We start from the raw sequence: 22,944 nt of genomic DNA, 5'->3' as shown, positions 1-22,944 counted from the left end.
CAATATAAAAAAATAATTTAATAATTATTATTTTCAGAACAATCATTGCAAGAAAGGAAGTCAAGTCGGACAGTGAGGCTGAGAAGTTCATGCTTCAGCTGAGGGTAATAATTTATTTTAATCACTGCCATTTAAACTATTTAGTCACGAACTTTTTCCAATGAAATCATTCAGTTTTGCATTCAAACTGAACCTCTGTGCGTTTCTGAGGGTCAAATTTTGGCTTATATCGCTTTCATTGATATTTTGATAAAAATTTTTTTAGGGAAAAAAATAAATTTAAATTCATTTTGTGTTCCTAAGCCCACACAGAGAACACCGAGAGGCAGAAGAAAAAAATTTGAACATTGGCTATTGCAAAATGTCCGAGAAAATGTTCAAACCGCAAGTCATGAATTTAAATTGCATGCAATAAAGACAAACAATATCTTTTCTTGTAGGATGAGAATCGCTACCATGAAGATATCTTCGGTATCACCCTCAGGACTGCAGAAGTTCACAATAAATCACGAGAATCAGCTCGAATTCGAATGGCATCGCAACCCTAAAATGGGGAGACGACAACACGCAATTTCGACGTCATTTTCTTGTAATTCTACTTTAATGGCATTCCACCTGCGAATGCTCCACAAGAGGAAGGTAGTTAAATTATCAATTCTACTGTAAACATTAGTGAGAAGGTAAACGTAACTTTTAAAGAAAAATAAAACATTTCAACATTAAACTCCACATTATATTCCCTCTAACGTCGCTCCTTAACACATTAAGCACATCGAAAATTATAAAATTGAAAGTAATTAAGGTTGGAAAGTTATAATAAAGACATATTCAAATTTTAACAAAATTATTCAGATATTATTTTTAATGTTATCATTATAAAAACAACAAGGTACTATACGCAAAGGGAAAATTATTTAAGAAAGGGGTTAAATGTTTGAAGACACAATGAAAGGAATTTTCCATGAATGAGGGAAAACTCGGAAAATTTGCATTGAGTCTCTATATAAGAAATATTATTGACAAAACTTTTGTTGCTTTATAATAACTGAAAAACAAAGAGATTTTCTTTGTTAATTTTGGGAAAATTAAAGCTTTTTTTTGTAATTTTTCTTCTTGAAAAATTGCATTAGATTCATTTTTTTTATTCTTGGGGAATTCTTAGAATTATAATTAAAATTAAGGCTTAAAGTTTAACTAACCTTGCATTGAAGCTCAATTGAAATATGAACGAATTATAAGAATTTTTGTTTAAACAATGCCCTCTGATTGGCTGAAAAATTATTGCCAAATGTTCTCATTGGCTACTGCGTCACCTCTACGTCACGACGCCTGGTAGTGCTTCACTGCAAGGTTAATTTGAACAGAATATTAGGAGAATTTCATAGCATTAAAATATATTATATAAAATAACCACACATAATGTGATATGATAAAATTGATAAAATATTTGTAGAATAATAATAAAAAGATATTCGAATATTTTTCTCAAAATCTTCTCTAAAAAATTCTCTGATAAGAAAACTTTAAAAAAAGTGATTAGGCGATAACCTAAAAATGGATCTAATGCAAATTTTATTTGCTTCAAAAATTAAACCAAAAATAAAGAATGAAAATAAAAATACTTGGTGTTGGCCACGAAGTGGAACACCAACTAATTATTTCTGTAAGAGCAGAAGAAAATTAAATCAGAAAAAAGCTAAAAATAACCTTCATTTGGGAGAATCTCGAGAATCTCTTGAAAGAAAAATTTCAATAAAAAGAAAATAAAACCTCGATAAAATCCACATAATGGCAATTCAATTAATTTACAAAGCAATTAATTTTGATGCAGTTGGAATTTAAGATATTGCAAAGTAAACTCTACTAAACAGCACGCAACTTAATGGAAGGTGGAAGATGAGAGAAATCGTGCGTTCTTTATAAAAATAGAGAGAAAAGAATATCAATTAAATATCACAAGTAGTAATAGCGGCGGGGAATTTAATTTTATCGACTTTTAAAGGTACATTAATAGAGGAATAAAAAAAGAAATAAAAAGATAAATAATCCATTGAATAAATTTTGAATTTTACAATATTAACACCCACAAGAAGAAGAACAAAAAATATTGTATTAAAATGTATATTAAAGAGGTCATAAAAATACATTCCAAAAAAAAGGACATTATTCACTTTTGAAATCTTTTTCTTTTGCATTCCGGGGATCTCTTGAATTCCTGCTTAAAGACCCCATAAAAGACATTCCTACAGAGTGAACTGAATGACAGTGATGAAAATATCTTCGATGAGTCAATCAGAAGAATCTGTCCTTCGAGTTTTTCTTATATGTTTTTATTAATTCCATGAGCTGTTGAGGAATGCCCCTGTGGCTGGGGGAGTAAAAGAGTCAACGAGAAAGAGGGAGAGAGAGAAACACAGAGAAAAGGCATCTCTTGCGGAATGTTGATGGAATTTTATTGCTGGCGCCAGGAGTCACCTCTTGCGGGCAAGAGTGCAAAAAAGGATGGAAAACGAATTAATTTTGTTGCCATCTACAGTTACCCATCAGCCAATCCATCCAGGTAATCAGGTCCAATTTGCCGTGGAATCTTCTTCATCCCCCTCATTCACATCCAAACTCAATGCCGTACAACCACAAAAAAAACATTTTTGGTGTTGATCTTTCACCACGCGGATGAAATGGTCCATCGCGCGCGATTGGTTTGAGAGATAACAGCGAAAAATCTCTCTCTTAGGCACAAAGAAGCGAATGGGAGTTAAATGAAAAGATGAAGAAGGAAAAAAATGTTAAATCCAGAAGCTAAAAGTGACCATCTCGTTGAAAATAACATCGAAGAAGAAGTGCTGCGTGTGTCTCCTTCCTACACTGTTATCAATCGAATTGAATGGTTTTTCTTGAAATAGTAAAAAAAAATGTCTTGATTTTCTTTTTCTTTATTTTATTCTTTTAAACATTTTTTTTAATAAATTGAAAAAATTAACAAAAATATGCTTAAAAATTTTAAAATAAAGGAATTTGATTAAAAAATTTTAACGTTGGAATTTTATTGCCAAAAATTCTGATGTTAGAAATTTAAATATGAAAAAATAGCTAAATTCTAGCTAGAATTTCTAGTACTCTTTGGAAATTCAAAGTCAGAAAGCTTCTGTTAGAAAATCGTATCAAGCTCAAACGTTAAAAGTTCTTAAATACAATTAAATTCTAACTTAGAGAAAAAAAAATAAACTAAAAAAAATTCTCCCAGATTTAGAACAAAGCTCAAGAGAAGCTCGTTCAAAGCTCAGAAAAAGCTCAAGGAAAATTCAAGGAAAATATTTTATAAATGTTCTACAATGCGCGTAGAAAAAAAACAATTTAGCATTCCACTTTTTAGCAGTGTAGCAAAAGCAACTAATGATCATTGGAATACCTCCAACATGAGACCTGAAAGAAGCCACACGGAGGAGAAGATTGAGAGCCGTTGGCCATTGATATAATCAACATACGCGAAGTGATTCTGTCCCGCACTATCGCCTCATGCAATTCAATCTTTTTTTGTTGTATTTTTTGTGTACTTCTTCCATCATTCAAAGATGCCACTCACTGTCATCATCATCATCATAAAATGTGCGAACATTCTATAAATAGAAAATGTGTGGAATTGGATGAATTTTCTCTCTTGCACGTTTTATTAATTAGTTGGCGAAATAAAAAAGAGCTGCTCGCGAAGAAAACTGAAGCAGCAGAAATGTTCAATGAACTTCATTGTCTCCGCCGTGGTCACGAAGTTGAAACGCATTGAATTCCGCAAATAGTGAAATATGATTGAAATGCTGACTGGCGGAGACTCCACACTACCTCGTGAAATTGAATTCTGGCCATTCCCATGCAGACGTCATGGTAAAATATCTCTCCCATGGATATCATTGAATGGGCTGAAAAAATAAACCGCAGCTGAGCAACTAAATTATTTGAATGAGTTTGAATTTTTTTCATCAACTTTTGCAAGGTGAATTTTTGTCGGTAGACCATTTGGTGACTTCTAGCGTAAGCACATTTTTTTTTCGTTCATAGAGGAGTCATTGATACTTGGCCCACACTCTTTTTTTTAGCTGGTATGTATTCCTTCGTGCTCATCAGAAATTCCATTTCCGTCCGTTGGGACAAAATTATGGCCGTAGCAACATTGCGCAAATGACTCAGGCACACGCATTCATACAAAACTGCGAAAATCGCGCAATTATGTCTTCCCTCAATCAAAATTATCATCTTCGCTCTTGAGCCATCGTTTTGACATACATTGCAACTCATCATACACATCGATGACCCTTCTAGTGCAAAGTGCAGAGGAGAGCTCGTAAAATTCACTTTAGTTATGATTTTTTAAGAACTAGAAGTTTGTTTGAATTTGAATAAATTCTATAGGGAAAAGCAGAGCTAATTAAATCATTTTTTATAAATTTGAATCTGTATAATTTTTTAAAAGGGAAAAATGTTTTTTACATGTCATTTGCATTGAAAATTTTCCATTACTTTATCTCATTAAGACACTTAATAGTTTCAGCATTTCTTTAATATTTTGTCTGACTTTATTAACCCCAATCTCCCCTATAATTCTTTTTTTTTTCTTAATTTATGACAAAATTCATTGATATTTCTTGAGTCTGACCCTTTAATTTACCTCAAGATCGATACCTTGGACTTGGATTTTAACTAGCATTTATTTTCATTAAAGAAAAAAACTCTTAAGGAAAAACTTAATGATACAATTAACTTTTTTTATTCATTTATTGTGAATTTAATTCAAGCTACATGTCGTAAGAAATTTTATTTTAAAATAAACTTATGTTTTCAATTTCATTCTTCAATGAACCATTCATAAGTTGAATTCGTTAAATTCCTCGCGTTGTTTTTTATTAACCTTTTGTATGCCAGGAAGAAAACATTTACACGAGGTCCCATGAGGGGTAAGTGACCGACCCTAGATATTTTCCATGAAATAAGGAAATCTATGCAATCAGATTATTTAGAGAAGTTTTAATTGAAGTTTTAGATGTTTCATGTATTTTGTGGGATGATTTTTTTATTAAACTTTTTGAACACCGGATGAACATAAACACATTGAAACATTTGATGTTTTTATCACAATGTTTCAAAGAACACTTTTCGATCAAAACGTTTTCTTTGCCATTTCTACGTAAAAAAACAAATTTAGAGCTTGGAAAAACTATTAAATTAGTTCTTTTGCATCCACTAAGCCGACTAGGTTGTACGCTGACCCAAACATGAAACATTGCATTTTCCTGAATTCAAATTAATTTAATTGTTTTTCAAGTAAATATTTTATTGAATTTCCGAAAAAGGAGAAAAAGAATAAATTTTGAATGAAAAATGTTCTTTCAGAGAATTACCGATAGAAGGATCAAATTTTTTCAATGTTTCATGTTAAACATCACTTTGAGTCAGTGAGGGACCACACTAAGCTTCTAAAGGGTTAAATCATTCACTATAAAGACTCAAAAGACCTAATAAAGGGAAAAAACTAACTCAAAATGTCGCATAAAATTAAAATAAAATAGAAACATAGTTCAATGCTCATCTCTTTTATGCATTTCATCACCCCTCAGCTACATGCTGCAAAATCTTAAATATGTATTTATTGTTTATTGCATTTCTCATTGACTCATCCACCCACACGCAAAGTCTTCAATGACCAATAATTGCATGATGATTGATATGCAATAAATTGAATCTGTTTTTGGGTTAATTCTGAGTTATATTCTGATGTGTTTTTATACAGACGACAAGAAATTGTGCATACAGCGGCAAACGCCCAGCTTTTTTGCACAAAAAGGTTATTGCACAATGGCTACACCACGCGACATTGCGAATGTGCATCTTCTGTAGCGCGGAGTCATCGTCATTTCGTCGTTGAGAGATCTGCTGCATTTTTGCACCTTTCGGGCATTAGTCACTGACCGGCCGGGTAACATTGACACATTTCTTGGGTATGATTTGCTACCGCCGCCGCCGCCGCGTGTGAGAGTGTTAAGAAATTGTGCGAAGGAAAAGGTGAGAGAGTGCGAATGAGAGAGAGAGAGGGGTGAGAATGAATGAATTTTTTTCTCCCACTATTTGCACTACATATAGCGAAATATGTACTTTACAATGCCACAGTGGCACAATGTGAGCTATGTGTAGTACTATGTAGTAAGTGCTATGTATGTATATAGTTTGCTACCTATCTCTATGGTTTGTTAATTTGCAATTTGAGCGATCTACTGTGTCCTGGCGCTAGGACGCAACTAGGACCCTTCCAAGATGGCACAAAAGCCGAATTAGTAATTTATGAATGAATAATTAAGCCAATTAAGCTGAAAATTGCTCAATATTTTAAACGGAAAATTAACTAAATAGCAAAACAAGAAGTCACCCTCATAGAATATTCGGTGGAAAACCCTCCGCGTGCCCTGAATAACATAAATGTGAAAATTACCTTTGAATTATTTCTTGCTATTCTCATGTGTATTGTTGGTGTGTGCGAGGCACACGGTTAAATATTGAAGCTCTTCTCTCTTTGTCTCTCTCATCGCCTTTTGGAACGTGTTTCAATTCGATCGGGAAACTTTTGCAGTTTTTCAAATTAAAGCCACTGTCAGTACGCTGTGAGCATTCACGCTGTTAACATCTTTCAATTTCACCTCTTTCCGTGCGTCTACCGCAGCTTTTCACGGCGGTTCAGCAGTTTAATGAAATTTAAAAAAAAATAAATAAATTATTCTTCAATAAAAGTGTTATGAAATTGATCACTTTTCCCGGTTCCATGGAAATTTTCCCAGAGATAATTTCCTCAAATAGACTCTATATATTGAAAAATTTCTCAAGTGATTTGTGAGACGGATTATTAAATTACTTTTTTTTGCACAGAGGTGCACTAAAATCTTTACACACAAGGAGAGAGAGGAGAGCAACAACAAGAAAAAAATCCGGCAAATTGACTGAAAAGTGTTGGCGCAGATAAATCATCTCGTGTGCAGGTGAAGCAGAAGAAATCGCAAAGTCTTGTGTGAGAATAAAACTCTCCATAATTCCACATATATATGTAATTTTTTTCTCCACCAAATAATTGCTATTTTATTATCCCACTTCAATCACAAAAATATTCGTTAAATGTAGTGAGTGGCTTTTATATTGTTAATTTTATATATATACATTTACAAATCCCATTTCCAGCATTATCGTTGTGTTTAAGTGCAAAAGAGTTCAATTCCCATTCAATTTTTACAAGTCAGGTGAAATTGTGCGAAGTTTTTCATCTCTAACACAAATAATATACCTACAACAAAAAAATCATTTATATAAAAAGAGAGAAGACGCAAAATAGCAAACAAAAAAAAACAATACATAGACAATATAAAATAAAATAATTCAGAGAGTAAAACTAGGCTAAATGGTGTGTGCTACCCAATATCACTCGGCAACAATTTCAATAAAATAGTAAATAGCAACGATTTGGAATAGTTTAGTGAGAAGGCAAAACTTTTCCCCTCATTGCAGTTCGTTTTTTTTCCACGAAATTTTTCAATTTTCTTTCCGAATTTTTCACCCAGAACGGATAAAAAGTTTGACAAGACTGTGAACAAATTATATATAGCAAAAGGTAGGTAAATTAATGGGTTGGAAGATAATAAAGTGTAAAAACTTCTTCAATGGGAATGTTTTACAAATTGGCGGGTGAATAAAAAAATTGGCATGCGCAGTTGGTTCTACATATTGAATTATCTAGGTTGAAAATAACTTGCATTTACCTAAAGGATATTTTTTAAGGATCGATTGGATTTAATAAGTCGTTTCTATTAATTTGTTTTAAAAGTATTCTGATTATTAAAAGTTCTAAAAACTATTAGTTTAAATAGAATTATAAAAAATATTGAATTTTATTTGTTTTTAAAATGTTTAAATATTGAAGGACCTATCTAGGGGACCTAGCAAATTGTTCAAGACAGATTAGATTTTTTTTAGGAAGTTAGGCATGAAACAAAGCCAATATTTTTATTCTTAGGGAATTTACAGAAAATTAGGGAAATTCACAGATCCTGCGTAAAATCTCGTAATACTTCGTTTTAGCAAGTTTACTGTCTAAGTACTAAACTAAAACTTCGTTCTAAATCGCTAATTAATCTTAATTTTCTTTAATTCTTCAATATGCTTACGCATTCTTTTACTTTTTTGAGTGAATTCTGCGATAACTATCAAAATATTCAGAAAAGGAAAAAAGAACTTAAACCATTTTGAAAATTTTATTAGGTTCTCTAGTTCAGAATATTCATAAAACATGAATCATTCTCTTTACCTTTTCGCAGAATATGCCTCATTTAATTTTCCTTAAACAAACTCTCTTCAAGAATTTTCTCAATTCTTTAGAAAAGAATATCATAAACACCATAAAATATTAAATAAGTAATAACTAGTCATAAAATTTTATTACTTGTTATTATTAAAGTTATTGTTATTTGAGATATTTGAGACATAATATGTAAAAATGAATTTATTTCTTTCAATTTCTTTATATGTATTGAATTCAATTTAATTGTCTTTGTGTTCTAAATGAATTAAACACACTATAAAGAATTAAAATTTTGTTTTTGAAGGAGCCTTAACCTGGACTTTTAATCCTTAATTTTCCCTTCTTATTCTTGAAAATAAAATATTTTCAACACTAAATTTAAGGTTCCCTTGCTAGATTTTTGACTAGAATGTAAGTTATGCGAATTTAATTAAATTCCATGATATAATTTTCACTTTTTCCTCCCAAATTAAAGTAAAGTTAATTCCACATTCAACTTTTCCATTTCATTTTTTTCCCTTTCAACCACTCTTTCTCTTTCCAAAAAGCCAAAACTCACAAAGCGGTAAATTTTTAAATTTTGAACTAAAAAACAGCAAAAACTCCGCCTTTTAAGTGCCAAATGTTTGCATAAAAATTAATAAATTTCTATGCGACAACACATGGCGGTATGTGGAAGTGTGGGAGAAAAAAAAGTAAAATTAGTATTTTTTTGCAAAGCGCTGGTGAATCATTTCTTATCACAATGTAATTTCACAATCTTGAGCCTTCACGGGAAAATCTAATTTACATATTAATTTATTGGCTAGCTCATCAAGCTCATCATCATTGTGTGTGTTCACCATGAAAACAATATAATTGTGTTTTATGGGGTGGGTGAAAAATATGTTACAGTGCGCAGCTGGTTAGAGGAGAAGGGGGCACAAGGGAGTAGAGGAAGTGGAGGGATGGGGTAAGAGGTAGAAATGGATTTTAACAAAACATTTTAACAAACAAATTTGAGCGTTTCCATAGCAAAATTTATACTGTTTGGCCGACGTTTTAATATTGAAATTCAATAAATTCCCCGAAAGCCGCGCGTTGCTCTCTTTTATGCGGAATATCTCTTGCGGGTGTGGAGTGAATCAGCAAAAGTTTGTTACATATTGTGTATGGCCTAGGCTAGAAGGCCTCGTATTTTTGCCAAGTTCTCTCAGCAGAAAAAATACCACCGGTAGACGTCCTGCTGAAAAGGAGGAAGGAATAGAGAGGAGAAGGAAAAAAAGTTAATTCACCTTCCCACCGAGGATTGTGCTTATAACCAAATGAAATTTCACGAGTGAAGCGTCAGTTACAGACATAAACTCCGCAAGGAATTTCCTTTCGTGGGAATTCCAAAGTGAAAAATTCTGGTGGGGAATTTACAAGGCAACAAGGAAAAGTATATCATCCTTCTTCCTGCTGTGGGTACACTTTCAAATGCTTCTTAGCTTTTCATTTTAACTCCAAGTGTGTCTCCAACCCCTCATGGGACAAATTATGGTGGAAAATCCCTAAATGGTTGTGCTTGAAAATTGCTGTGTGAAAAAATCAATAGAATTCAATCAATTATGCAGAAAAATGTGTTCAGGAAGCTTAAAGTGTGTCAACTACATGCGGAAATGATGAGGATTAATTTATTTTAAGTGTACAACACCTTTCCATTTAGTTCTAAATATCTACGGTGCACTCAATGAAATGTTTGTGCAGTCTAATGCATTTTACAGTGCACGAGAAAATTAGGGCGATAGGGTGGAAAATAAAATTGGAAACTAAACGATCTGCACTTTGTAGTAAATTTTGTTTTTTTTTAAGTTTTGAATTAAAAGTTTTGTAAAATGACTATTAGGCACTGATGAAAACTTCCAACATAACCCGAAAACTTTATTTTTTTATGCAATTCTTTGGTAGATTTTTTTCTAGTTATTCATTCGCAAATTCATATTTTAAGAGCAGTTCCTCAAAAAAAAATTTCCATTTTCTTTAAAATAAAAGCTTTCGTAAAAGCTTTCAACATTATCCTTCTGAAGACTTATGCTTTAAATAGAGCACCTATGTTGAACCATTTAATAAATTAAATATTCATTAAATGAATTAATTAATTTCTCACCAGAGATATCTATCTTATTTCAAACCAAATTAATTCTTCCAAAAATTCATTCATTTACACAACCCTCTGAAAATTGTATCCACCCATATAATTGCATTTTAACAATGTGTTTGACATCAAGGTAATTATGGTTTGATAATAAATTTTGGGTGGCTGCTGAATTTGCAAACTCGCAAGAAGTTTTCTCTTCAGTTGAAATTTCTCAAATATGTTTGCAAACATCTTGAAGAAATGCTGATGATGGAGCTTTGTGAAGCTCTGCATTGTCTATAATTACGCATTAGAATGTCACTTGTTAAATTTTCTGTCTTTACTTGCTAAAATAAACACTGTGAATGTTTCAGTGTTTCAGAGCATAATAAATTGGGGGATTCACTTGGAATTGTAAGGAAAAAGTAATGCGAAAGTTTTTTTCAGCGATGTTTTAATGGTAATTAGAAATTACATTAAAAATGTAAAAATGACGTAGAGAGTAAGAATTGAGTAAGTTTAAACTATGATATTTTTATAAAGAGTAAACGACGTAAATCAAATTTTAAAGTTAATTTCTACATATTACATAGGAAACATATTCTCAAATATTCGTACTTAGAGTGAAGCAAATAAAAATTGCTCTTACCTTTGGTTACGTTTGATCAGCCTTAGAATGAAAATTTTCACAATGAAACAATGTAAAATCCGGAGAGTTAAAACAGATAAAAAAAATCATATTCAAGAACTTTGCGTAAGTCCCGCCAATGTAAGTAACATAACCTCACAGTAGTTTTCTATGCCTAAAAAAGTTTTCAAACAAACCAACGAAATACGATTTTGCTGCGTAATAAACATCATAAATATACGAGAAATTCTTAATTCTTAAAATTAACAAAAAATGAGGTTAATGTAATGTTATATATGCAATATTTCTAAATGCGATAGAATTATATTTTTTGACTTTTACACCATTTCATTGTGTAAAATATGTAAAAGAAAACCCAGAAGAAAATGCAAAGAAAATGTTTTATTTACATCTCTGTCTTTTACGCAATTTACGCAATACTTTTCCATTACATTTTCAAGTGAGTTTCTGCTAAACTAAAATGCATCACCATCACAATTTCCATCCTAGGATGCATCACCATTATTTTTCTCTCTAAAAAAATCAACATTTTCTTTGATGTGCAAATTTTTCTTTAAACTTGAGCACATCCTGTAACCACAATATGCTTCCTGCATTGTGTTACTTTTATTCTTTTTAGAACATTGCACGAATTTTTGCTCCAATTCTTTTTTTTTTGTTCTCTTTCGAGGAAGTGAAAATAGCAACAAAATTGAGACCGTGACTTTCTCACCTTCAAAAATCATTTCTTCCACGTTCTTTTCCATTTTAATTATATGGTCCAACCAGAAAAAAAGCGAACCGTATAAAAAGAAACGCTTGTACATAAGAATGTTCGTGTCTAAAGAAATACCTACGTTATATATGTAGGTACACATGTAGTTGCTATATATGGGGGCATTGTGTGGTCATGAAATAGCCAACAAATTCATTTTCATTGACCTAATGTTTTATATTCGTGTAAAAATAAGTTTTTTTTGTAAGTATTATTAACTTTCGTGCAATTCATGTTACATAAAATATGTATGAGATGTGCAATTTTGCAACAATTTAAAGACTTTTTTCTTCGAAGAGGAAATTCTTACAAAAGAACAAGAATGGAAGAAGAAGTTTGCAAATAAAAGGGATAGAAAGGCACAAAAAAAATCTTACGTGTTGAGAATCTCTTGATGGAGGGAAAAGAAGCCAATATATCTCCGCACTGAGATTGCGCTAAATACACACTAAATGGCCATTATACGGACAATTTAGTGGGAAATTGCGTGAATTCTTTCTCTCTCCCTGCCTCCGAGATAGAGTTCATTAGTGGACATATTAATTAATAGCCAAGCAATTAGACTAATTTATCTTTCATATATCTCTTGGGCCAGGTGCACGAGAAGGAGGCAATTTGAGGGACATTTGAGAGAAGACAAAATCACTTTGGACAGACACTTGGATACGCAAGGTGGAGAGAATGAGATGCAATTCCGGATTCCTCAGGTGGCCGCCACTTTTAGTCATCATTGGATCATGCCTCTACCTGCTCTTGACATTCAACACAGTGAATTCCAGTGAGTTTTTTTCTTTCTTCCTACCTTTTCTCTCTCACTCACCTCACACACTTTTCTCCTCCCTTCCCCCCTGGTTGCGCTCTTTGGAGTTTCGTAACATTTCAACATCAATTTCTCCCTACTTTTGCTCTTTTATGTAATTTATATCAGATCATAAGTTTCCCATTAAAGGTAATTTTTTTGCTATATAGAATTCTCATTTTCTATATTAGAGTGGAAAATGGAGATGGGGGTACGATGGAAAGTTTGAAACATTTCCATTTTATTTTCATTATCGAAAGTTTAGGAAAGTTCTGATTGAAGAATTTTTTTTAAATAAAAATAGGAATTTTTCCTTTTCTTTAATGATTTTTTTCACATAACGCAACTCCAACCAAAGTGAATAGACTCCTTCAATAAAAGACGGTCCATTACCGATTTTTAATGGACTCATTAATAACAATTATTTATGGAGAAATATTTTGCTACTAATGTTCTATCGGAAATAAGATTTGCAATTAATTAAGCACTAAAACACCTCCTATTATGCATTGTTGATAATATAATGCTGCAAATGATGATTTCATTACACTGAAAAAATAATTAATTATTAAATTCCAAACGTCGTGACAGCCCGACATGGTCAGTATTTTCCTTTTATCCCGACTTTTATGCGCGCAATGCTTCTTCCCGCGATCGTCACAATGTAATTCCAATCAATTCCGATTGAGCCAATAATTTAACCATCAAACAGCAATAAATTGCCGGGATGGTTGTTAGTGCGCAGCATTGTATTAAAAAGCAATTGTTGCCACCTGATGCGTCTGATTAAATATTGCCAATTTATCTAATTGATTCATCTATATATTCTTTAAGAACTCCTTCAATCCAATTTATTGAGGGAAAATATCTCAAATAAAATTCTAAGAGACAAGGGATGGAAGGAAGGAGACAGAGAACAAGGCAATTGCAAATGCGGCGCCTTAATTGAAAATTATGTCTCCGGAAATGAACAAGACACTCCTCCACATGGCTTTGCAATTGTTAGAATAAAAAATAAGTCCAATGAGAATGAATAAATATTTACGTTTTATTAGAAATTAGCACCACATTGTGGCGCGCGGCATTCCTTGGCAAAAAAATATAAACTTTGCACAATAACATCCCAAGAAAATTGAGATACAAACTTAATTTACCTAAAGTGGCGAGATTTCAACGACTTTCCCCTACATGTAGCAGAATATGTAAAAAGCTCCGTATTGGAGTACGCTTTTGCTATTGATTTTTATTAGTTTAGAACTTTTCGCGTGTTCTCTCGTGGGAAATTCAACACGTCACGCAAAAATATATCGATATAGAGGTACAAAAGGAAAAGAATAAAAGAGGGAAAGGGTAAACAAGCAGCAAAGGGCATGATTAGCTCACAAAAGTTTAAGAATTTCAGTACACATCCGATTGCAGAATTTCTCTCATTTAAAATTTATAATCATAAAATGTTTGTCACGAAAAGGTTTGAAGAAAATTGATTTTTTATATTTATTTTTTCTAAGATGTCGTCAAAACAATCTTCTCTGTATGGTTTGTTGTAAACATACATATTTCAAACGAAAGCAATGTATGCAAAAAAGGAAGGAGAGAAAAAAAAACATTCAACAGACTACAAAATAAATTGTGAAAAGATTCAGACATTTAAATTGTGAGATTCTCGAGACAATTCTATTGAGATGCGCCAAAGCAAAATCACCACATTAAGTGCATGTGGAGTCTGATACACCGCTAAAGCGCTTTTTGGTATATCAATGATGTCCCCAGAGAATTTTGCAAAAGCTCGTAAACATCATTCCAATTCAATATAAAATTCTTCCCTGCATTATGCTTCGGATATATACCGCAAAATGTTGTTTACATTATCGGAGAGAGAGAGAGAAAATAGCGCAAAAAATGAGACTCTCACAGGTCGGTGAAACATGTGAGATGTTACCACAAATTAAGACATATAAAATTCACATCGTTATCCCAGAATAAATTGCCCCTCAACTAATTTACAACGCGCCGCATGAACATGGGGAATTTATTCTATTAGGAAGAATCTTAAGAATTTCGCAGTTCTAAATGTATTGAAAAACTTTGTTTTCGTTCTCGGGATTGACTTATTTTTAAGCTCTCAAAAAAAAGAAAAAGAAATAAAAATAGAGATTTGTTTGATATGCTTCCGAAATCCTTAAAAATCTTTGGAAATATTCCAATCATTCGCTAATATTTGGATGATTTGTCAAAAAAACTAAAATATTCGGCAGATAAACAATTGCCAAAAGTATATAGAATCGTTAGGGGAGAGCGGGGTTAAAAAAGTCACTTAAGGGTTTAAAAAAAGCTCAAAATATCATATTTCCCAAATGGATAAAGCGAAATGTATAGCCCATTTCTTTAGGAGATTTAGTGCCCTATAACTCTTTCTCAGATCATTTACTTCTATCTAGCTAGGAAATATGCTATTTTAAGCTTTTTCTAAACCCTTAAGTGACTTTATTAGCCCCGCCCTCCCCTACTATTTGTAGAGATAGAACCTGTAAGATTAAAGAAATCTATTAAAAAAATTCTCTTCAAAAGAACCTTTTAATTTCGATAATCTTTATAAGAATTTGGAATAAAATAAATCATTTTTTGAGATCACAAATCAATTAATTTTTTTACAATAAAAAAGTGTTTTTTCTAGTTTAAAATCATTTTTTCATTTAAAATGTTCCTTTAACTTCTTTAAATATCGTGAAAGACAAATTTATATTACCTCTTAAGTATTGATTGTTTTACATAATTTATGATCTATCAGGATCAAAACATGGGTGGAAAACAAGAAGAAACCGAATTTTTGCGTGACTCATTTAACCACAATTTCCCCTATAATTACTCACACATATTATTTAGCAACATTAGACTAATCATGACCTACACGTATATGTCGTCAGACTCATAAAATTCAATATAATGGGACAACCCATTATGAATCAATCTATATAAATTAACCCGAATTCCATAAAAAATGAAGAAAAAAGCTCCGAAAGTGAAAATGGTTTATTTTTTTCGAGGGGGTTTATCTGAGAAGTAAACAAACTTAAATAAATTCTCGGAAATTGAAGAAGAAAGGTCGTCTAGTTTTGGGAAATCCTACCAATTGATTCATTCATGAGTTATTTGTATGAGTGGAAGAAAAAGGTGAGAAAAGGTGTTTTTTTTAACGGTCTTGACGACAAAAAAAAGTTGTTTTCTGACGTGTAATAATTTCTCGCGAAAACATGAATTATTTTTTAAATTAGTAACTTGTGGACTGAGGGAGGGAGCAAACCTGGATAATGATATGGAAAATACAGAGATGAGGACGTCCCTTATGGGAGAGAATTCATTGAGTTTGGAGGAGAAGTAAAAAAATGAAATTAAAAAAAAAAACGTCCAGATTGGATGGGAAGTATGGAATCAATGGCGCCTTATTGAGTGGTTGCATTATAATTTTCATGCAAAGTTGGTAGCTAATTTGTCATGAGTATCGTGGAGAGAAATCACAGTGCGATGGAATTTCCTCTCCTTGCGCATCGTATGTGATTAATGGGCCTGATTTCCATGTGATTTAGTCACCATAATCTTCATCTGCCTCGTCAAATTGAAAAACATCTCCCTCAGCTGATGGGGGGCGACAATGAAGAATGGGCGTCTCACACTCCACGCCGAACTAGTTTAGCGTTTTATATTCTGATGTGTCTGAATGAACTTTCGTGGGCGGTAAATTACCTTTTAATGGAAAATTATGCGGTTGTTTGTGCGTTTATTTGTATGGCATTATTTTTAGCTCAATGTCCAGTGGCATTGAATTAAGATGGAAAATAAGCCGTGCTTTTGATAAATTAACACTGCGAAGAACATGCGCCACATTTTGCAAACATATGTACATACATACAAATGCAAATAAAATTCCAACACTTCCGCTAACACTTCTTCCTTTCGCATTTTCCTGCCATGGTGTGTACATTAAATTAATTCTCCGGTGGATTTCGTAATCTCTCACGCGCTAAATGACTTCTTCCTCATTCATTTTGTAGGTCCACTCCATCAGAGGCTTGTGCGAATGATAAGAGATCAAGAGAATGAACAAATCATCGATCATCGCAACACCACAAATGACTATCAATACGGTAAGATTGAATTTTTCCAAAGGACATTATGCACAATTTATGGGGGAAGTTTTTAATTATTAAAATTAATTTAATCTTTGAAGAAAGTTTGTAAGATTTTTTGGTGAATTTTGGTGGTAAATTTTCTCATAATTTTATCAATTCTTGATTTTCTTGTCACTGTAGAATTTATTAGTTAAATATTGGTAATAATTATTAATTATCTTGCTAATCTTTTAAAATTTTACTATCAAGATTCTAAACTTACCAATTTTTACCAATGTTTTACCACCCATTTACCTACATTTTTCTTAGAAAAATAATCACAATTTTCCATCATTTTCATCGTCATATCGGGAAGACTTTATCAATGCTTAAAAAATAAATAAAATTGAAGCAGAACTTGAAAAATTCCCTGGCAATTGTTTCAAGAACTTTTTCCAACAAAAACTGCATAAAGTCCTTCAGCGAAAAATTCCCCAAGAAAAAAAAAAAGAGCGCGGAAATTGAAATTCAGAGTAAAATGTAATTTTTCCTGCATCCACAGTGACGAAGGAGAGTGCAGAAAAATGCCTCTTTGACGGTGCTTTGGTGCCAAAAAGCCAAGCCACGTGCGAATCAAAACCCGGTTGTCGTGTGATTCAGAAGACCGGCGAATGTTGCCCAGATTTTCAGTGTCAATGCGAGCGAGACGGTAAAATTTATGCCATCGGCGAGAAGCTCGTTGATCCAGAAACACCTTGTCGAGTGTGCTACTGTCAAGGTATGCCTTTTTTATGCTTATGCTTTTTTTTGTTCTTGCATTTTTACTTCATGTACAACATACAGTAAAGTATGTAAGGAAAAAATTGGCTCAAGACAAAAAGAACCTCTAAATTGGTAACCTCAATTAACCGCGCATAATTTCGCATCTCTCTTTTCTCGTTCACTTTGAAAAGATATAAAAAAATGAAAATAAAACATCATTCATTTTTGCAATTAGGCGGAGAATTTATCTGCAACAACGTTACGTGCTACAATAGAAATGACTGCGAACCAAAGTTTATTGCCGGAAGGTGTTGCCCAGAGTATGACAATTGTCCGCCCCTTGGTGAGTTTTTTTTTCTTAAATTATATTTCTTTTTTATTAATTTGTATCTTTGTTTTATTAACCCATTTGCGTCGAATAATTTATTATTTCTTAATTAATTTAAATAAAAACTTTAGGAGACTTTTTTCCATATAACATGCATAACGTCCTTTTGGCTCTGCTAAGAGTGTTGTAAAATTTATTTAAAAATTAGGAAATTTCACTTCATATTAAATAGAAATGAAATTTTTATTATAGCTATAGAACTATTTTCATTTTTACTCTAACTGACCCCTGACAAAAATTCTTTTTTCCTGCTTAAAATTCTTTTAAAAATCGAATATTAAAATTTTTGCTTTCAAAGATCTTCCAAAATACATAGCAGATTTTTCTATGATCCATTTCCCTCTTTTTTTGTCAAATTAACCCCTCTTTACGGTATTTAATAAAAGATTCTTATAAATAAAATATAAAATAAAAGATCTTTTGCGAGGGCGTTTAGAGAAGAATTTAGCTGGTGTAGAACTTTCAAGATTAAGTGGGTTTAATTTGTAGGTTTTGAACTTGACATTGCATGAGCAATCAAATGAATATTTTACACAACAAGTGTGGATATCTTATTGGCTCTTATTAACTTGTTCGTGCTACTTTTATTAACCATCGCGCACGCAGAGCAACAAATCATTTTTATTTCTTTTTCAAAAAGTCTTTTCAAAATATTTTCAAACTTTTAAATTTTTCTTTACAGCTTCAAGTTTAATTTTTGAATGAAACTTTTAATTTTATTTAATTGAATTTCCTTGTAGAGCACGTTAAAGTGGGACCAACTGAAATGATGTTCGCAACGGAGGCAACAGACCCAGTGACACCACACTCTGAGAGTCTCCCGGAAACAACATCAACTGTACGATCAACAATCCTGTATCCGTTGCCCAATGGCAATAACAATCAATTGGGAATTAAAATAAAGGAAATAACGAAGGTTGAGGAGATTAGAATAACAAATCCACCCAAAAATGAGCCACTGCCCACAGCAAAGACACCAATTAGTGTGGACACAACAGCCGAGGCGCCGCGTTCCACAACACAAAATCCAGTGGCGTCGACGGAGGGTAGCAGTGAAGTGAATAAATTGGAGGATCTCGATGTGCACGAGGAGGAATCCACGCGGGATACGTTCAAGAGTGTCCGACAGACTGTTACGGAGGAAATTTTGTTGGATAAATCATCCGAAGATGGGAATTTCACGGAGATTTCGACGACTGATGAGGAGCTGGTGAGCTTCTCAAGTACTCCACCTGCTGATCCTCAGCTGTACCCATCGGTGGTACAAATGGGCGATAGGGTGGTGATTGTGGATCACAATGGCAAGACAAAACCCATTACAATTCTTGGTGCTGAAGGTCTGCAGCTGGGTGGAGAAGAACTGGATCATATTGAGGTCTCCTCAGCACCCACATCGCTAAGTACGAATGAAATAATTTCCCCATCCTCGGGGGATGATGCAACGAATGATATTTTTGGGGTGGACACATCGAGTGGCACGACAGAGCTTCCGGGGAATGAGCAGGAGCGCTATGAGGAAGATCATGAGGGTGAATCGAGTAATTTGTACTTGATCGCCTCCACGCCTCTTGTGGAGAGTTCTGGGGAGAATTTACTCGTTCTGGTCAATGGCACATTCAACGATGAGGAAAGTGATATGATCTACGACACCGTGCTATATACACAAGCCCCACCGGATGGGGGGAATTCCAATGAAACGGAAACCTTCGATACGACCTACTTCCGCGATGAGGAATCCACGGAGAATGATACCACGGAGAATTGGCTCAATGCCCGAGGATTCTCAGCAACGAGTGAGGAAGACACACTGAGTACGTCACCAGCAACGGCCGTGGATACGGTGATTCATCAGCGTGGTGAAGATGGGAATCTTCGACCAGAGACGTACATTGAGGAAGATGAGCTGGCAAATCATGAGCTTATAAATCCCGAATATCCACCTCTACCGGAAGATGTGAGCCTCTATGGGAGGGAACATGGATCAGCACCATTTGCTGACGATGAAATGGAACAATCCAGGACGCATCATGATCACGCGGAAAAGCTTCCCGAAGCCTCAACAGAAAAACTCATCCAGGGCGTTGAACAAAGTGAAAATGAAACGGTAGACGCCTCCACTCCCAAAGCCACAGAAGAACCTCACAGGGATCCCGCAGAATCATCAGAATCCTCCCGAGAAGTCCTCATTGTTGAAGGAGAAATTTCCTCACCTGAATCCCTCATGATGCCGCCACATAATCCAAAAGACGACGCCGAGAGTCTCAAATACAAACAACAGGAGCCCCCAGTGGAGACATCTCTCCAAGTTGAGGATAATCGCTCCTCCCCAGATGCCATTGCACCCCTCTCTGCTCCCTACAGGACCATGACGTACTTGTAGTAAAAATAAGAGAGATGTGCATTTGCCACTCCTTCCTAGCTCGTAAATTATTTAATCTCAAGATTATTTTTTTATTATTTAAAAATTCATTTTCTTTCCAATTTTCTTTCATTAAAGAAAAAAAAAGACATAAAATGTTCAAAATGCGAACAAATGTGACGCCATGAGAGAGATGAAGAAAGGAGTTGAGAGTGCCAGATTATTTGTAGTTCAAAAAATTAATTAACAATTTTTTACTACAAATTTTTGTAATGTAAAATCATTAAAAAATGATTTTTTTCTCTTATTTTGCATTATTTGCAGAGGAGATGATTGCTCAAAGTGGGAGAATATTGCAGACTGAGTTTGTTTTTAGTGTAATAAATTGCAGAGATTAAATGCATATTAAAATACATAATTTAAAAATTTTTATTTGTGGTGAAGAATGTGAAGGAGCTTAGTCATTTTTAGTGTCTGAAATGCTTAATAATTTGATTTTTTAATTCATTTTCCGGAACAACTAATTAAGATGGGCTCTATAAAATATTTGCTAAGCCAAGAAAAATTTAAGTACAAAATATTCAAAGCTCTTGTAGTTAATTTATGTTTTAAATGCATAAATCATATGCTTCAGTGCTCCAAGTCAATAAATTGTAAACGTGTTTAAGTAGTTTCAGAAAATTTGTTTACTTATTTGGAAAAAAAGCGTATGAAATTGAAAAATCATATTAATCTTATTCAAAAAAAAATAAGATAATCAACCATTGAAGCATATGCTTCATGTATTTGCATTTACGCTTTTAGAGTGGGCGTGACTTAGGCATTATTTAGGCATATCTCTTTTGAATTATCTCACTCAGTTCCTTTGAATTTTATAACTTATTTTCTTCTTTGACATACGAGAGCATGAAAATGAATAAACTCCTTTTCATAAATTCATTCAACAAACAAAAAATCAAATCAAAATTCATGCAAAACATGCAAGATTTTCACAAACAAATAAACCTACATATTTTGCAATATCTTCTCTGCGAATTTGAATGCAAACTAACGGAAAGATAAAATGAAAAATTTAGGAAAAGTGAATCCTTTTTTATCGCAAGTCAAAGAGTCATTTTTAAGTCTTCATAATTTAGATGATGATGATGAAAGCAAATTTTGTTAAATTAACGATGATGCACATAAAAGAGTTTTTCATGAGATGAAAAAAAATCATCTGTTAGTCTAAATGTCAGCAAAGGTGATTTTGGTGTTGAAAGGTGAAAATTAATTTTGCAAAAGGTGGGAAAAAAACCTTTATTGCATTGATTTTACGATGAAGACATTTCTTTCGACGTTTTTATGTGATGTGCATTTAAATTTATTCCCCTATTATGCATTTTTTAGTGCGTACGCATAGGTCATTTAGCGCAAAGTGAAATTAATTTAAAAAGAAAAAAATCTCTGTTAGTGACAATTTTTAGTTAATTGAAAAACAATTTTCAATATATAAATTATATGAATTATTATAAACAATTTATTTTATAAGATGATTCAGTCATTAAATTGTAATTTAATGAGTTTTAGTGAGAGAGAGAGAAAGATACAATAATGTATTGGAGAAAAATCTTTTTTTTTTCTAAAAAATATTGTATAAATTAAGAAAGCAAAAGACAAGATGAAGTGAGATATAAAATAAAATAATATAAAGAAAAAAGTTCTCAAGTTCTTCCTCTTCTCTCGCATGTTTTTGTCTCTTTCCTTTGCCAATGCTCTAGCTTCTCTTTGCAGAAATATTGTGTAACATCCATTTGAATAATTTTACACTCTCATCTCCCTTGGACGTGCTCGCGCACACCGCGGAGAAAGTTTTGTAATACACCGTGTGTGGGAAAATCACTTAAAATTGCTCCACATCCATTGTGCCACACGGAAAAGCGCGCAATATGGGCAGAAGAGCAACATCAGAATGAGATGCTTCAACGTGATGACTGCCTCGCAGCGTAGCGCGAAGAGATGATGGCAGGAAATTCACACCGCAACGATGTTCCTCCTGCACAGTGAGGAGGAAATTGTGGATGCCATGGCGAAATGTGGAACAGCTGAGCTGTTAATTCGCTAGCATAATTTATGGTTTTCAATAGCAAACAGCAAATAAGGCAGAGCTACCAAAATTGGCAAGTAGCCGCGCCACTTTCTCCTCTTTAGCAAAAAAAAACATATCACTGAACAGGTTGATTGAAGAGTTCTTGCAGCTCAATATAACATTTCTTTTAGTTCTTTGAGGAAAATAATAATAGACTTCAATGCAACAACAAGAGACGAAGCAAAAGAATTAAAAAATTATTTTTAAGAACAACTTATTTTAATTTTTATTCTTTATTTGAGCTTATTCAGGCAAGTTGTTACAATTTCCGAGAAATCGGCTCGGCATTCAGTTCAGGATGGAATTTTAGTCAAAAATATGTAGGAAGATAATCCTACAGGGGCTAGTAACTTTACTTAATTTGAGCTAAGCGGGTCCCGAACTGAATCGGACGAGCGACAAAGGGCTACTGGTTACCTATGAGTGCCTGATGAGCGGCATAGAGCTAACGACTCATCTCACTCTTTCACCCAGAGCAGTCCAACCCTAGACACACATAGTGCCATAGCTCAACATATAATACGGTAGAAGGGTTTCTCTACCGGGGCACATAGCATTGTTCTACAAATATGTCTAAA

General features: G+C 33.3%; 3 protein-coding genes across 7 annotated transcripts in view; 2 read left to right on the top strand and 1 right to left on the bottom strand.

Moving 5' to 3' along the window:
- LOC129788949 (nitric oxide synthase) overlaps positions 1-1,969 on the top strand; it is a 38,473-nt gene extending 36,504 nt beyond the window's left edge. The window contains exons 15-16 of the mRNA XM_055825445.1: positions 38-104; positions 441-1,969. Of these exons, the coding sequence (XP_055681420.1) occupies positions 38-104; positions 441-548 (175 nt within the window). The 3' untranslated portion in view covers positions 549-1,969. The remainder of the gene's footprint in view (positions 1-37; positions 105-440) is intronic.
- LOC129788976 (dachshund homolog 2) overlaps positions 1-22,944 on the bottom strand; it is a 1,190,888-nt gene that overhangs the window by 451,393 nt on the left and 716,551 nt on the right. The window lies entirely within an intron of this gene.
- Positions 6,637-22,944, top strand: part of LOC129788985 (uncharacterized) — a 511,890-nt gene continuing 495,582 nt past the window's right edge. The window contains exons 1-6 of one of the 5 annotated variants that reach the window (XR_008750412.1): positions 6,637-7,016; positions 12,423-12,605; positions 16,676-16,768; positions 17,295-17,510; positions 17,730-17,837; positions 18,623-21,937. Coding sequence is in view for 4 of the 5 variants with exons in the window: in XM_055825556.1 (XP_055681531.1) it covers positions 12,509-12,605; positions 16,676-16,768; positions 17,295-17,510; positions 17,730-17,837; positions 18,623-20,262 (2,154 nt within the window). In the remaining variant the exon portion in view is untranslated. Of the gene's footprint in view, positions 7,082-7,115; positions 7,640-12,422; positions 12,606-16,675; positions 16,769-17,294; positions 17,511-17,729; positions 17,838-18,622; positions 21,949-22,944 lie in introns of those variants that run through there. The other 4 variants (XM_055825556.1, XM_055825557.1, XM_055825558.1 and 1 more) reach the window with 4 other exon arrangements.

Source organism: Lutzomyia longipalpis, chromosome 2, assembly GCF_024334085.1.
Source record: "Lutzomyia longipalpis isolate SR_M1_2022 chromosome 2, ASM2433408v1".
Lineage (NCBI taxonomy): Eukaryota > Metazoa > Arthropoda > Insecta > Diptera > Psychodidae > Lutzomyia > Lutzomyia longipalpis.
The sequence above is the reverse complement of the archived record's forward strand: the minus strand, read 5'-3'. Positions and strand labels throughout refer to the sequence as shown.